This window comes from Callithrix jacchus, chromosome 7 (genome assembly GCF_049354715.1).
Source record: "Callithrix jacchus isolate 240 chromosome 7, calJac240_pri, whole genome shotgun sequence".
Lineage (NCBI taxonomy): Eukaryota > Metazoa > Chordata > Mammalia > Primates > Cebidae > Callithrix > Callithrix jacchus.
Genome location: NC_133508.1, coordinates 104,910,564 through 104,927,535, shown reverse-complemented (window position 1 = coordinate 104,927,535; position 16,972 = coordinate 104,910,564). Strand labels below are relative to the sequence as shown.

Here is a 16,972-nt window from a genome sequence, read left to right as displayed (position 1 = left end):
ACCATCTCACACCAGTTAGAATAGTGATCATTAAAAAAATCTGGAGACAACAGATGCTGGAGAGGATGTGGAGAAATAGGAACACTTTTACACTGTTGGTGGGAGTGCAAATTAGTTCAACCATTGTGGAAGACAGTGTGGCGATTCCTCAAGGACCTGGTAATAGAAATTCCATTTGACCCAGCAATCCCATTACTGGGTATATATCCAAAGGATTATAAATTGTTCTATTATAAGAACACTTGCACATGAATGTTCATTGTGGCACTGTTTACAATAGCAAAGACTTGGAACTAACCCAAATGCCCATCTATGATAGACTGGACAGGAAAAATGTGGCATATATACACCATGGAATACTATGCAGCCATAAAAAACGATGAGTTCATGTCCTTTGTAGGGACATGGATGAACCTGGAAACCATCATTCTCAGCAAACTGATACAAGAACAGAAATCAAACACCACATGTTCTCACTCATAGGTGGGTGTTGAACAATGAGAACACATGGACACATCACACACTGGGGTCTGTAGGGGGGAGCTAGGGGAGGGACAGCAGGGGGTGGGGAGTTGGGAAGGGATAACATGGAAGAAATACCAGATATAGGTGATGAGGAGGCAGGCAGTAAACCACATTGCCATATATGTGCCTATGCAACAATCTTGCATGTTCTTCCCATGTACCCCAAAACCTAAAACACAACAAAATATGTATTTTTTAAAAAAAAAGAATAAACAGTGCTATATTTCAGGCATTAACTATGACTAGGTACTGTTCTTAGCATTTTTCCCTCTGTTACTTTTTTTTCGGGGAGTGGGTGAGGGGTGGTGGGGATGTTGATTTTTTTTTAGACAGAGTCTTGCTCTGTTGCCCAGCCTGGAGTGCAGTGGCAAGATCTTGGCTCACTGCAACCTCTGCATCCCAGGTTCAAGCAATTCTTCTGCCTCAGCCTCCCGAGTGGCGGGGATTCCAGGCATACACCACCACACCCAGCTAATTGTTGTATCTTTAGTAGAGACAGGGTTTCACCATGTTGGTTAGGATGGTCTCAAACTCCTGACCTCAGGTGATACACCTGCCTCGTTCTCCCAAAGTGCTAAGATTACAGGTATGAGCCACTGCACCTGACCTGGATCTGTTAATTCATTTAATTCTCACAACAAATCCAGGAGATAGCTACCCCTATTATTCCTACGTTACAGATGAGGAAATAGAAGCCAGGAGAGATCCAAAAGTGTATTGGATATGCTTTCAGAAAACCATTTTTTCGGGGTAGCCAGTGTGATGTAAGAGAAAGAATACATATCTTGGAATCAGGAAATGTATGTTCTGGACTGATTACTAATCATTTACTGTGCAACCTTAGAACATTTATGACCTCTGAATTCTATTTTCTCATTAACTTTATAAAAAAAAGATTTAGGCTAGGTAATTTCTAACATTTTCTCTAGCTTTAAATTGTATATAAATCTGTAAATCTGAGAGGAGAGCCACCCTCTTGCCGTCTCCGCCCCAAGTCATTTTACATATTCCTCCTTGAATTGAAAATCAGGAGAAGAACCAAAGTCTAGCGTATGGAGGACATGTGGGTTTGTTGTATATAATTATAGGTATTTAAAAGATATTTAAACAATCACCTCCTGATACTTCAGCTACTGGCTCATCAATAGGAGTACAAAGAATTTTAAAGAAAAATGAATTCTAGAAATGCATTTTGAATATTGACAGCCTACCACTAATAGAATTAAGTGAGCAAAGTTCAAAAATCTTAAACTGTTAGTAGCACCTTCTGAGATCATAAAACGTAACTACAAAAAGAAAAATAGTCCACTCAAACATTAAATATAAATGGCAGTGCATTTAGTTTATAGAAACAGAACAAAGAGAAGTTTATTTATTTGTAGAGCTCCTACTAGCACTATGGCAGGTATGTCTTACAATAAACCCAGAAAAGACAAGGGTCTCCCAGGACAGTCGAGTGGGGGTAACCCGGGTGTGGACAGTAGAAGATAAACAGATAAACTGCCATGCAACATGGTAAATGTTATTATAAGAAATTGTTCTGCCTGAATGAGTCAGATTTAACAGAAGAGATAATATATTAGTTGGACTTTGAAGAATGAGTAAGAGTTTGCTGGTAAAGAATAGGGAAAGGATATTCTCAACAGTGAAAATACTGTATGCAAAAAGCCCCAGGATCTAAGGAAGCCTGGAGCGTCAGAGCAGCAGGAATCTTTGCAGCAAAAGTATGAGAAGGAGAATGTGGACGAGGCTGGGAAGGAGGTTGGGTCAAATAATCAAAGGCCAAGAGTTTGTATTGAATTACATGGGGGAGAAGGGGAGTTGGTAAGAGGTTTTTAAGCACGATCTTGACATGAAGATAATTAGAATGAACAAGGATAACAAACTAGTGAAGAAAAACTGAAGGTTGTGTTTCTAATCTCTGTGGGGAGTGGGGAGTGGGGAGTGGGGGTGGTATTCACTATTCTTTTATTAATACTTCAACTCCTTTTCATTCCAAATCCTTATCACCCTCCTCCAATCCCACCCCCTATTTACATCCTCTGTGATCTGTTTCTGTCTACCTCTTCAGCCTGCCTTTCTCCACTCCCTTCCTTAAACACTTAATCCTCTAGCAAACACCACAGAGCCCCACACCTGCCACACCCCTCACCCTTGATGAGTTCCTAAATGCACTTCAAGACTCACATCAAGCATTACCCTCTCCTGGAAGGCTTCCCGACTACCCTCTACACACACACACACACACACACACACACACACACACACACGCATGCACACACTGTGAATACCCATGCTTGCCATGACACCACACTGACTTGAAAATTATCTGTGTCTGTCAGCTTCCTGTAGTTCTTATAGTAAACTGCAGATAGAAACTGTGCCATAATCATCTTTATGGAGAAGGCTCTAGGACAGTACTTGATATGCAGTACTTATGTTCTCAAAACCTTGATTTTGAACAGAAACTGTTCTGTAGCCTAAATGAGAAATAAAGAACTAAATTAAGTTAATGGAAATAGAGAGGGGAAACTAAATTAGTGAAAATTAACATAATTTAATTGGATGGTGTCTTGCTGAATTCAGTTTTGTTGGGCGATGTAGTTTACTGGGTGGTTTCTTTTTTTAACTTACATAACTAATTTACAAACGGAACAATACAAATATTAATGGAATACAAAAATCCATAGAAAATTGCCAACTCATGTAAGATGCAATTATTATTAGCTTACATATATTGAGTGCTTCCAGGAACTGAGCTAGGTGCTTTCAAGGTAGGTTTCCTTTAATTTTCACCATAACCCGATGATAAAAGCCTTGTTCATTTCCCACATTTTGCAGGAGAAATAGCTGAGGCTTAGGGAAGTTATACTAACTTTCCCAAGTTTTAGCTAGGATCCAGGATTCATGCTCACATCTTTCTGCCTCTAAGAGCCCACCGTCTTTCTTCTTCTTCTTCTTTTCCCTTATTTTCTTTCTTATAAAAAGAGTCTCACTATGTTGCCCAAGCTGATCTCAAACTCCTAGCCTCAAACAAGCCTCCCAGCTAAGCCTCCCAAAGTGCTGGTATTACAGGCTGGTATTAACACAGTGGCCTGGAGTGGTGGCCACTGTCTTAACTGCTGTGTTCTTGTTCTTACCTTTTGCTAGCCCTGTCCTTCAGTTATACAAAGAAGCAAAATCAAATCTGAAGACTTCTCCAGGTGACCCATTTCTTGCTGAGTGCTTCTTTCGATGATGGTGCGATGATTACAATATGGTAATATAATCATGTAAGTGATGACACTAAGAAAGTTTGCTGCTTTTCTGTATGCATATTCTCAGACCATTATAGAAAAGGTGTTAGCATATAAGCATACAGGAACACAAAGATCACCTTTCCAATGATGCTGAGAACTTTCCCAGTTCTAAGATGAAAGAAGACAATACTTAGAATTCTCCCTTGCCTGAATTTTGTCTCCTTTAGCTTTCCCAAGGCTCTGCCCCACTTATTGGGTAAGTAAAAGATTAGATGTGATTAGTTTCATCCTTCCCTAGGCTAATCTCTACTGTCTGGTTGGCCTCCTTGAGAGACTGACCTAGCACAAAGAGGACTGAATTCATGGAAACATTCTGATTCTTCCATTTCCTTGTCATGGGACTCTGGAGGAGTTTCTTGACTTCTCTGAGCCTCAGTTGCTTTGGCGGAGAACCAAATGAATTAATAAATGTGAAAATTTATGAAGAGCAGAAAGAACTAATGGTTGTAAGAAAAATGGAAACCCCACTTACTTCTCAGCACCTACTATGTGTCTGACATTGAGCAGTACTCATTGTATAACAGTAACAGATTTTAATCATGCTTGTCAGTTTCTGCCTCATCTTCAAAGTGCCCAGCACCATGTCTAGCACATAACAGGTGTGTTGATCTGTCAGTTCAAGCAGAGGTAAGAAGCATTCTGTTTGCAAACTCTCCCACTTTTGTGGTTTTTATAACTTATGCGGTGATCACCTGAGTTAACTACTACATTCTAACTGCCTCCAAGTAGCAAATGGTTCTGATACACCTCTTCCTGGGAATCCCTGCAATTTTTGCAGAGAAATGTGCATCCCTTTTGGTGGGCTAACATCAAGGGAAACTGGAAACTGATCATGTAGGAGCTTCTTCCTCCCTAATCTGTGAGATTTGTAGAGAGCTCTAAGAGAGCATTAATTGTTTCTCAAACTTCTCTTATAAGAATTACCTGAAGTATTTGTTATATATATATATAACCAATTATATCTATAACAAATTAAATATATATATATATAATTTTTTCTTTCTGGGACTTGAATCAGGAAAAATAAATTCTAAGCCTTATCCTTATCCACTTAAAACTTCTGGGAATGAAAGTTATATTTTTAACAAGCATCCCAGGGCCTTATTATCATCCAAGCAGTTTGAGAAATCCTGATCATGTAAACACTTCATTTTACACAGGAAGACTCTAAACCCCAGTCTGAGTCAGTGGGGTGGGCACAAAGGGTGGGCCATACATGCCTAATAGGATCAGAGAGGGAAGCCTTCGTGAGTTCAGCAAACTAGAGTTAAGACAGGGAGGCGTGAGGTCTGTGGCAAACTAGAAATCTGAGTCTAAAAGTGAGGGGCCTTCTCTCAGCTCTGGCCAATTGCCACCATGCAGAATGTGGACCCACTGTTGCCACTATAGCAAATTTTCAAGAGACAATAGAAATCTGCATTTTGTTCAGAAATTTTCCCACTTCTAAATGTTTACAACTGATTTTTTATAAAAGTTGTTAAACACTGTGTGATCTAAATTTCTCTTGGCTATCGGTTTCCATCCTCACATGAGGACTTTGTAAGCTATAGCATAATCTAATCATGTCTGTCTCTTGGTGGTGACAGCATCTGCCTCTTCTCTCAGTTTACCAATTAATTTCAATGGCTTTCTATAATCTAGCAGAAAAGAAGCTTGGCCTGCAAGAAAATCATGCTCTGGTTTCTACCATCTTTCCCACTCCGTCACCCATCACTGGAAGACATGTTTGCATCCTGGTCTTGCCATTTTCAATATGTTTCTGGGCAAATTAAGTTCTCTGTGTATCAGTCTTTTCACCTTTGAAATGGGGCTGATAATAGTACCTTCTCCCACAGGGTTGCTGTGAGTGCTAATGAGTTCCTGTAGATAAAAGGCTTAGATCCGTGCTAAGGATGTAGTAACTCCTGTATGAGTGTTGCTGTCCCCCAAAAGCTAGCTCCAAACTTGCCTTCAGTTTGTACCTTCCTGATCTGCAGTTCCTCCTCCTGGAGTAAATGCCCTTCACATTCACCTGGCAGATCTCTTCATCTCTCATATCTCACTGAACTCGGCAAACATTCCCTGGCCCCAGGAACACTTAAGTCTGAAATATACCTCGTTATCACTTATCACCTGGTATTACAGGTATCGGGTATCCCTGCTAAGTTGTGCGCATCATTAAAGGCAGCTGCTTTTTCACCTTTGTGGCCTTGGTACCTAACACAGTGCCAGGAATATGATAGGCATTCAGTAAACAGCACGATTGAAATGAACGTGCTTTTTTTAAATCTGCTTAATGATTTCCTTATAGATTATAAACTTAAGGACAAATGCTATAATAGGCTATACCTTTGTATTCTTTGTAGCACCTAGCAGAATTATATTCGATATTCAATCAGTCAATCGATCACATTTTTGTGCTGTTTGCAAAATATGATACTAGCTTATGAACAAAGAGTTTACAACCTTTTTCTCCATTCCATTCCTATATGCCTTCTAGAGATTTCTATCCTTTGAACTTCCATAACAGTTCTTTGGGCCTTTCTTATGTTGCTGGTAATTTTCTGCTTTGTATTTATGTAGTGACACAAATTCCTTGAGGCCAGAGTATGTATCTGATTTTTTTTTTTTTTTGGAGACTTCAATATAACCAGCCTCATCCCTTGCCCACAGTAAGCACTCACTTAATATTTCTTGGTTTTCATGAATACAACCTTTTCACAGAGGTTCTTATGTTTATCAAAGTATTGTTAAAAAGAAAAAAAATCATTTATTTGAGGGATATTTTCTTAGTGCCAAATCATGCCACTGAATTTTGTTCATTTGAGGAGAACTTATCTCCCAAATTTCAGTCTTTTACCATATATCAAAGAATAAAATTCAGCCTATATAATTGAAAATTTAGCAATTATTTCACAAGGGCTACAGTAAGGCATCTCAAAACATGCTTTGGAAATATTTTCAATTGACAGTATACAAATAATGCTTTCCTAAAAATGACTCTTTTTTCTTTTTGGGGGGGAATTAAGGTATATATTACAGAAGATTAGCTATTTGCATGGGTCCTTTCATTATAAAAGTTTAACTTACCAAGCGCCCAGGTTAAGTGTGGAAGGGAGGAAGCCATGCTATTTATGACACTGAGGTGGAGCTGCCAGTGGAAAAAATAGGTATTTTCCACTTTTCAACATTCAGTTCACCTTAGGTAAATGAGGGGATTTTTGTTCTTGTTGTAACATGGCTTGCAATAAGCAGATTTAAGGGGTTTTAAGACAAGAACTGAAGAATATTGGCATCAATTAGAGATAGACGACATCAAGGTAATTTTATACTTGTTTAAAATTAACTGTTTCATGATTGGGGTTTTCAATGCTGTGTTAACTTTGTGTTCTGTTCAATCCAGAAAGAAAAACAAGGGTTAAAAATCTGTGAAGAAACCAAACAGCATTTCAGCAACTGTTGAGATTTTCCTCAAACCAAACAATCTGAAGAATGTATAAGTACTATTACATATCTCTAAGCATTATGAACTTAGAATAAAGATCAGAAACTCCTTTTGAAAAGCAGTTATATAGATGTACATGTCATAACACAGATCTCTCTGCTGCCTTAAGTTTTCCTATTGCTATCACCCGGGTTTAGTTAACAGCCACACTCCACCTAACACCTATCATGTGCCAGGTACTTTGTATTCCTTATTTCTAATCATTCATTTATTCAATAAATATTATTTCAGGACCTACTGCTTGCTGGCACTTGTGTCAACTGCTGGGCTACAATTATGAAGCAGATATTACCTGCCTTGAGGGAGGTTGCAGAGTTGTAGGAGAGGCCAGCAGTCTGCAAGATAGGTAACCGTATCTCCATTTTACGTGAGTAAAACAGGATGGAGAAGGACTAATCAAGGCCAGCTGCTACTGCGCTCGTTCTACTAAGCAAAGCAGCTTTATGCACTCTGCGTTCCCAGTTTAATTCACTCTTCTCTGCAAAAGGGTTTTTACCAAACTGCTGTGAAAAAGGGCTGAGAAAAGAAACCTTACTTTAATGACAAGGCATTATGTCTTGGAGTAGGTATTAGATTTTAAAAAGATACAAGAAGCCTAAATAAAGCCTGAAAACCCACATTTCTAGCAGATACAGAAAAACAATCACTTGTAAAAAGATACAAGAAGCCTAAACAAGGCCTAAACACCCACATTTCTAGCAGATGTGGGAAAAGAGAGGCATTTACAAGGTGAAGGAATCAGGGACCTATGTATTCATTATATATGCAGAAACTTGGAGCTTTTTGTTGCTATTGGTGGATTTTCCCTACCCTTTTTCCTGATTGTATGTAGTCATGACTAGGATGAAAGATAGATGGCAGGGGAGCCATAAGGGGGATGGTTGGAGAAATAAGCAAAGAAAATTCCTGTGGACTAAAGCAAGGCTAGGCCTTGACTCCATAAGCGTTTTCGCTTTCTTCGGTCTATGCCTTCAAGATTGTTGCAGTTAATGATCAAGTGATTGTTGCAACTAAAAGGATTGTTCTACTGAAGCCTTTTCTTTTGCTTTTCTTCTCTGCCATCTGTTCCATCTGATAGAATTTAAGCAGACTCCTCAGAACCATAGAAATGTTCAGGAAGAGACTAGGGGCACCAAAAACCTTTGCCAGGCCACTTCCCTGTTTGCTTTGTAAAAATGGTTCTGCAAAATGCACAGCTGTGGATTCTTAGTCACTTTCTAATTGGCCTTGTCATCTACAGCTGCTCATCCCAATAATCATCTTTCACAGACCCCAGTGTTACTTTCCTAGAACACTGATCACACCACTTCCTTCAAGGGCTCTGCTCTGTCTGAAGTTTGCAGAAGAAAGCCCAAATGCATACGGGTGACACAGAAAGCCCTTCGCAGCCTGGGCCTGATCCCCACCTTCCTTCTCAGCCCTGTCGCTCCCTTATCTTTCTACACCAGAAGCACACACAGAATCACTCTGCTTTTACTGACCTGCTCGTGGTCTTTCAGGCCTCCACACCTTTGCACAAACGAGTGCAGCTGCTAGCAATATCCCTTTGCCCTCTGTAACTAGGGAAATAAAACTCTTTAAGACCCATATAAAATCTCTCTTCAGTAAAAACTGGTAGGTAGCTTTGGTTACTCTGTCTTCTCTGCTTCCTCAACATTTTGCATATAATCTTATTATGGCACTACTATCATTGATCTTTTTTTTTTTTTTGAGACAGAGTCTCACTCTGTTGCCAGGCTGGAGTGCAGTGGTGAGATCTTGGCTCACTGCAACCTCCATGTCCTGGGTTCAAGCGATTCTCCTGCCTCAGACTCTTGAGTAGCTGAGACTACAGGCATGCGCCACCACGTCCAGTTAAATTTTTGTATTTTTAGTAGAGACAGGGTTTCACCATGTTGGCCAGGATGGTTTCAATCTCTTGACCTCATGATCCGCCTGCCTCAGCCTCCCTAAGTGCTGTGATTACAGGTGTGAGCCATTATTCCTGGCCTATCATTGATCTTTAATTATTCAAATTTTGCAAACTGAATCTCTAACCATCCTTTCCCCTTAACTCCAAGTCCATTCAATCACCTGTTTTCTGACTATAGACTTAGTATTGAGCAGTGTCAGTAAAATGTGTTAAAAGAAAGTACAAGTTAAAAAAAATAAGAGCACACAATAAGAAATGAAGCAATTATTCATACCAGTTTATTGTATTGTTTCAAAAACTTTATAGCATAAATAACTTTTCACATCATAAAATAACTTAGTACAATTTATAATAAAACTTTGAGAATTTAACATCTCATCAAAATACAATAAAATATGGTTTTCAAATATGATTAACCCCTTCAGCTTTTCTTTTACTTGAGGGCATATAAACCAAAAATACCCAAACTTACAGCTGCACATTTAAACTTTTACATATTTGGTTTCTTTTAATGTAACTCAACCATTCTAAATTAATACATAGTTTTTCTTCCTGCACGGTTCTTTGTAATTTTTGTTCCTTTTGACTTATTTTTCTGTTTCAACACAGCTTCCTTCTTCATTTTCACCTCTTTCCATCTGCAAAGTCATCTATCTCCGGGCCCCCAGAACATGTAGTTGAACTCACTCAGCCCCTTGACATCAGTTTCTGTAATCCTTGCATCAGTGTAGGGAGTAACTGCTTGAGTAACTACAAAGGTATTTCAAAAACATCAGTGCAATTTGGTTCAGTTATTTTCATTCAGATGCCATCACCGTTCAGGGAGATTAATCACTGGAACCCACTGATCCATGTAGCGACTTTCCCGGCAAAAACAAATAAGTTGACTTAAGGCAGGATCCTTCCATTGAGAAGAATGTGGATTCTGGAAACAAATTTAGAAAAGTAAACTTATTTTTAAAAATCAGTATTTGCTAGTAATTATACTTTTGAGAAGACACTTGAACATTCTATATTTTGAATATGTAACATGGAGACAAGTTACAAGCACAAAAAATTAAAGTTTTTCAAGGTAGTTGGGTTCCCTGCAAAATCGTTAAGGGCAATCACCTATTAAACTACACATTGCAAAGTCTCAACTCATGCAACCTGCACGGATCACATACATATATTTGCCTATCTGTTCAGTTTTGCAAGAGAGTATCATTCACAGGTTTGCTTTACCAAACTTCTTACTCTGACCCGAGTGAAAACAGTTTGGAGACAGACTTCCATGCTGTGTGCACAATGAGATAAGAGTTGCACAGGAGTTAACTGGAATTGCCATCAACTCTGCTCCCAAGAGACAGAGTAGTACTTTTCAGGAGTAGCAAAATAATCAGGCTGTCACTTGACTAGACCAGTCAAAAAAGAGTAAAATTTAGAAGACAAAGGCAGTACATTTACCCCCGAAAATATAACTTACCTACCTACCAAAGGTTTTTATCAGGCAAAAAAAAGGCCCATTAAAAAAAATGCAAGACTGTAGAGAAAAAAATTCCACTCTATCCTCTTAAAGTATTTCTAGGGAATTAACAAGGTTTGTCTCCTACACCATTTCTATTTTTAGCTCTGACTGGCAGAGAATGAAGCTGACTCCTTAATGAGGGGTGAGCCAGGAATTCATTCGGCTTTATCTAATCTGCCCTGCTAAAGGAATTAGTCACGGGAGGCAGTGCAGATGTAGGTAGGGAGTAGCTGGGCTGACTGCTGACTCACAGGGATCTCTTCCGCCGCTGGCAGTCCCCAGCATGCTTAGACATGTTCTGTACCACAGAAAATCCTGATGATGAAACTCGTACATCTCGGCTGAAAGTCCAGCCACACTCTGGTGGGGCAAAGGCAGCTAGACTCCTGACCCCACCTACTCCAGATCCACACACAATCAGGCGATCCAGCCCTGGCCTCCAGTCCTTCCGGGCTCTGCCCCGCAGACCGCAGTCCCCCTGTCCCTTACCGTCACCAGCACGCAGTGCAGGTCAGGGGGTTGCTCGGCGCCCTCGCTGGCCGCGGGGCCCGCATCGGTCTCCAAGAGCAGGAGCTCCGCCAGCCGGCCCGGGTTGCTGACGCGCAGGATGTTGATGTCGTTCTCGCAGCAGAACGCCTGGATCAGGGTGAAGTGGATCTGCAGAGCCACATCCCTGTCGTCGTCCTCGTCCGCCGCCAGCAGGCACAGCACCACGTTGTCCGGGTCGCTGGGGGCAGCGGGCAGGGCCAGTGAGCGGAGAAGCGCTGGCGCCCGCAACCCCTGCCCGGGTCCCCGGGGGTCGCCGCCCGGCCCGCTCGCCCCCTCCCCACCGGAGCAGGCAGCCACAGGGGCAGAAGAAAAGCAACAGGAAGTGGCATGGCCGGCCAAGGGGAGCCCCGCCAAGGCGACCTCTCGGGCTGGTGGGGGAAGGGTGCCACGGGGGACTCGCAAGGGTCCCACTTACACGTTGAGCAGCTTGGCCGCCTCGTACACCCCGACAGTGATCGTGCGCTGACTCAGGGCTTTGCTGAGCACTTCCTCCAGGGCATCCCCCACCTTATCCATCCTACATGCGGGCAAGGGCGAGGGGTCCCGTCAGCCCCGATGCCGTTGCCGGCCTCCTCGCTCGGTACCACGCCCCCCCCCCTCGAATGCAAGCACCACCGCGCACCTGGGCTCTCCGCAAACCCGCGCTCCCGCGGCCCCGTCATCCCCGATGACCCCTACACGCCCAAGAACGGGGCGTCCCGTGAGAAGTCCCGAGAGTGCCCCCGCCACAGGCTGCCAGCCACGGGAGCCGAACGGCCACTGCTGCCCTTTGCAAAGACCCTGGTGGGGCTAGTTCGAGTTGGGGGCATGCTCTTTCCGCTCCACGGAGAGTCCCGAGGGAGCAAGGGCGAGCGTTGCCCCGTGCAAACTTTTCTGCTCGCTCACCTGCAAGCCTTCCACAGCCCGGCTGCACCGGGGAGCCCCAGGTGGGTGAGTGAAGTTTGGGCCGGAATAGTCCGCAGGCCGACTTACCTTTCGGTCTTCTGCTCTCCAGACGAGAATTCCTCCAAAGTCATATTGCAACTGCAGGTCGCCCACGGAGAGAGCGCGGCGTGCGGACTGCTCCGGCCACGGCGAACGCGCGGGCGCCTGCTTTCTGCACTCGCTCACAGGCGCTGCGCCGGGAGCTCAGGCCCCGGCGCTGTCTGACCGCCCCTCGCCCACCCCGGCTCCTCCTCAGTGCCCGCCGCCGCCGCTCTGGGCACCCCTCCCGCCTTGCTAGCTCGCTAGCTCTTCGACCCTCTCCTCGCCAATGGCCACACGACTATAATTACGCAGCTGCCTTCCAGCCACAGCCTTCCAGCCACTGGAGGACAAAGGGCCCCGCTCGCCGGAGTTATCCTGCCGACCCTCAGCCAACCACCTTCCGCCTCATTTGCATGCAGCTTGGCCATTGGGCTATGCAAATCAGCCCGCTCCGGCAATTTGACTCCAGCTCCTGGAGTCAGGTTGAGACGAGCGGAAAAGGGAGGAGCCACGCTGGAGGGTAGCCGAAGTGGGTGACTGGGGTGGGCGCGGTGCAGAGAAGCGTTGGCGGGTCCCGCAGGCTCCCTTATCCGGTTGGCGGGGGCCATCTGGAGTGGAGGGCTTCAGCAGAGGCGGGAGGTGGCCTCAGCTTGGGCTGAAGCAGGCTGCCAAGTGTTTCTCTATAATAGTTGCTGCACTTTTTTCTTATTATTGTTTCATGCCTTTTGTTTTAAGGGGTGGCTGCTAAAATCTATTTCCAGGGTTAATGCACTGAAGTCTGGTAATTATTAGTAAGCAGGTTACATTAAAACAGTGTCTCCAGACCTTTGGGGCAAAGTTTACCTCAGAAGTGTTGTTTATCTAAGTCTAGGCGAAGTTGCTTAGTAGTAGTAGTATTATTTCGGTGCCCTGATGGCTGGTTTGATTTATTTTTGGAAGGCTGCAAGGGTTGGAAGCTCAAAAAAGAAAACTCAACCCGTTTGTATTCAGGGATGGCAGGGAACCAAGTTGGAATCTTTTCCACGGAAAGCAGAAAGGTCTCCCACCTGCCCAGTATAACTGGGAAGTCGTGAGCTGGTTTGCGTGGGGAGCTGGTGACCACATGTGGGAATCCCTGGCAACCCAGATTCGCCTTTCTCAAAGAGCCTTGCCCAAACAAGGATCCTTCAGGACGCCCACCAGCTGAGAGACAACCATCTGACACCCACGTAGCCCGCACGTCTAAATTCAAAATGCTCTCAATATGCCTAAGCTCCTTTCCTAACTTATGTATGTCACTAGCTTCCATAGGGAGCCTATGATCTCACTGTGAATTATTGATGTTAGATGTTGAATCATGAAGCTGTAACTCTAGGAAGTTTTTAGTCATATGCTAAAATTTCACCTTTGAGATAATGGCAACTTGTAGGTGGAAAGCAGACCTTTATAACTGCAAATGGTAGTTACACATTTTTGAAAAACCAACTTCAATACATAGATTCTCACTGAGTAGTTCAGAAGTCCCTTCCTTTGTTTTATGGCTTTATGAAATAAATACAAAACATTTCTTAAGCCTACTGAAGTCACCAAAAGTGGTGAAAATGTCTCCCACATGCTTGTATTCAAAACAGTGCTTGCATTATTAAGGTCTCTGTACAGCCAAAGGTCACAGAAGTCATTTTTTTGCAAAGGTACCTGGGAGTTTTGCACCCTTATGTTATCACTCTAGACAAAATATTCTCCAGCTCTGTTGATCTTAATTTGGTGGAAAAGAAAAGTGATGGGTTTTCTGGTTCATTTATTTGAGCTGTCATTTTGCACTCATTTTTTAACTGCGTTGTCAGCCAGGGACAATCTTTGAGTAAAGAAATGGTCATGGTCAGTGCATAATTCACCCAAGGATGCTTAGGTATCTTGTATCCATGCCTTACATCCTAACATGTGATGTATTTGTTAAGGAATTCCTCAACACTGAAATTTAGGTAGGTTACCAAAGCATTTTCAGTTTTGCAGACAAAACCTGAATTACACAATCTAGCCTGAGTCATCATTTGGTGATTGTTAATATGTTCTGTGGAACTCCAAGGTTCTATCCACTAGGCATTTCTCAGAGATTCTTGGGAAGGAAATATGATCACAGCAAGCTGACAAAGAGTTAGGGAATCATGTGAGTTTCCTGACAGCAAGGACTTCATCAGTTTGGTGTCTTCAGCTTCTAGCACAATACCTGCATTTAGTGGGAACACAGTCAAGGTTTATTGAGTTGAGTAGAATCTGAGAGTTAAACAAGATCTCAGAATCCTGCAGTCCTGTGCACTGCATGAATTCTAACATATTCCACATTTAACGTTAGTTCAAAAACACTTTGTCATGTCCTCCCCTATACCAAGAACTGTACAATTCCTGGTCCTTTGCCTTTAAAGAGCTTAGGATCTAATTGGTATGTCCATGCTTGAACTGGATTTTGGGACAAAATAGTATGCACTGTCATCAGCTAGCTATGCTGAAAGTCCCATGACTTCAGTCATCTGAATGGAGCCTGTAGGACAGTAGAACTCGTGTATTGTTTACACCAATTCAAATGAACCACAGTCTTAAAGTGCCCTACCCAAGTCAACTATATGCAGTAAAAATGTAATATGAAATGGTCACTTCTTAGTATAGGCTTAGTCCCCCACTCAAAAACTCTACTGCATGCTGTATTTGCCTTCATCAGAAAGTTATTTGCCCAAGTATTTGGGGATTTCTCTGAGATAAGCTTGGGCTTCCAGTGTGCAAAAATATTCATTTGTCATACTTTCTGACTCAGATAGGTTACATCATTTTCCCTCATTGCTGAGTATACCTAGAATGTTTCATCAGTGATTATCTTCAAAGTTGGGCCTCATGGCAGGAAGTAGAAACTGCTTTTAGCTACACAGTTAGATCGTAGTCATATATTAGACTGGGCATAGATGATTTATCACAACTGTTTATTAGTCCTGGAGGACATTGGTATTCAATGGTAAATCAGAGAAATTTTCCTGTATCAGAAATTTTCCTGCCTATGTATTATAGACATATATGTATATATACATATTTATAATCAATGTAATAACTCCAATATGTGATGTCATTTTAAAAACCACTATAGGTGACTCAGAACAGTAAGTACACAGGAGTAGAATGCCCTTGTAGTAATGTTTGTAAAGATGCCAAATGATTATATTTGGAAATCATATGGAAATGTATACTCAAGAATTGTTCAATTATTTTAGCACTGCTACCTGCTTTACATATTAAATATCTTTTTTATATTTTAGTCATGCTTATCCTACATACATTCCCACTACTGATTCTATAATACAGAATTATCCTTTCTTTCCAAAAAAATGCTTTAACATCTGAAAGAAATATAATGCTTACTAGTTCAGTATTAGACAGATCATTGTCCACATTAACAGGAGTTCAGTTCAACTATAACAGATGCATTTTCCACCTACCTAGAACTGTATTGTTATTATTTTTTCTTGTTAAAAATCATAAGGTTCCTGGTTACTGTGGTAGCTCACGCCTGTGATCCCAGCACTTTGGGAGGCTGTGGAGGTCGGATCACTTGAGATCAGGAGTTGGAGACCAGCCTGGCCAACACGGTAAAACCCCATCTCTACTCAAAATACAAAAATTACTTGGGGCCAAGCGTGGTGGCTCATGCCTGTAATCCCAACACTTTGGGAAACCAAGACAGGTGGATACCCTGAGGTTAGAAGTTTGAGACCAGCCTGGCCAACATGGGGAAACTCTGATTCTACTAAAAATATAAAAATTAGCCAGGTGTGGTGGCAGGAGCCTGTAATCTCAGCTACCTGGGAGGCTGAAGCAGAAGAATCACTTGAATCTGGAGGCGGAGATTGCAGTGAGCGGAGATTGCAGTGAGCTGAGATCGCACCATTGCACTCCAGCCTGGATGACAAGAATGAAACTTGGTCTCAAAAAAAAAAAAACTACAAGTATAATATTCTTAATGCTGTCTTTTTTGTGTGTTCAATAAATCCTTACCCTTTGGAAATCCTCTTCAGCTATTAAGAATCATGGTAGTAGTCATGGTGCTGATTTGAGCTTTGGGCTGGCCACCTTCTGCTGCCACTAGCTGCACACATTTCACCTGCCAGTGGAGGTGTCAGATGAGGAGACTAACTAGAAGATCAGCACGCCCATACCCCCACCTCTCTGTCAGTAAGTGTTTATCAGAAGGCGTCTACCATAGAAATGTTCTAAGAGTCTCTGCTTTGTAGGTGAACCACTGGTGAGGGAGCTAGGTGGTCTGGGTTGGTGACTGACCACTGGTAGGTTGTTTTTGCACCTTGGACAGATTTATGAGTTTGCTTTCTTCTTTTCTTTTCTTTTTTGAGACAGGGTCACCCTCTGTCATCCAGACTAGGGTGCAGTGGTACCATTACAGCTCATTGCAGCCTCGAACTCCCAGGTTCAAGTGATCCTCCTACCTTGGCCTCCTGCGTAGCTGGGATGGTAGGCACATGCCACCACACCAGCCTAATTTTTAAATTCCTTAAAGAGACAGGGTCTTACTTTGTTGCCCAGGTTGGTCTCACATTCCTGGGCTTAAGCAATCCTCCCACCTTGGCCTCTCCAAGCACTGGGATTACAGGTGTGAGCCACTGCACCCAGATAATTTGTGAGTTTTCTCTCTCTGAAATAGAAAAGACAATTCTATTCACCCATCAACTTCATTGCAAAGTTTTCTTCTTCCT

General features: G+C 42.6%; 1 protein-coding gene across 1 annotated transcript; it reads right to left on the bottom strand.

Moving 5' to 3' along the window:
- Positions 1–9,476: 9,476 nt before the first annotated feature.
- Positions 9,477–12,584, bottom strand: GADD45A (growth arrest and DNA damage inducible alpha). Its single transcript, XM_002750938.5, has 4 exons — positions 12,249–12,584; positions 11,692–11,793; positions 11,217–11,454; positions 9,477–10,145 (listed from the first exon to the last, which is right to left on the bottom strand). The coding sequence occupies exons 1-4, from the start codon at positions 12,290–12,292 to the stop codon at positions 10,032–10,034; spliced, it is 498 nt and encodes a 165-aa protein (XP_002750984.1). The 5' UTR covers positions 12,293–12,584; the 3' UTR covers positions 9,477–10,031.
- Between the last annotated feature and the right edge of the window lie 4,388 nt (positions 12,585–16,972).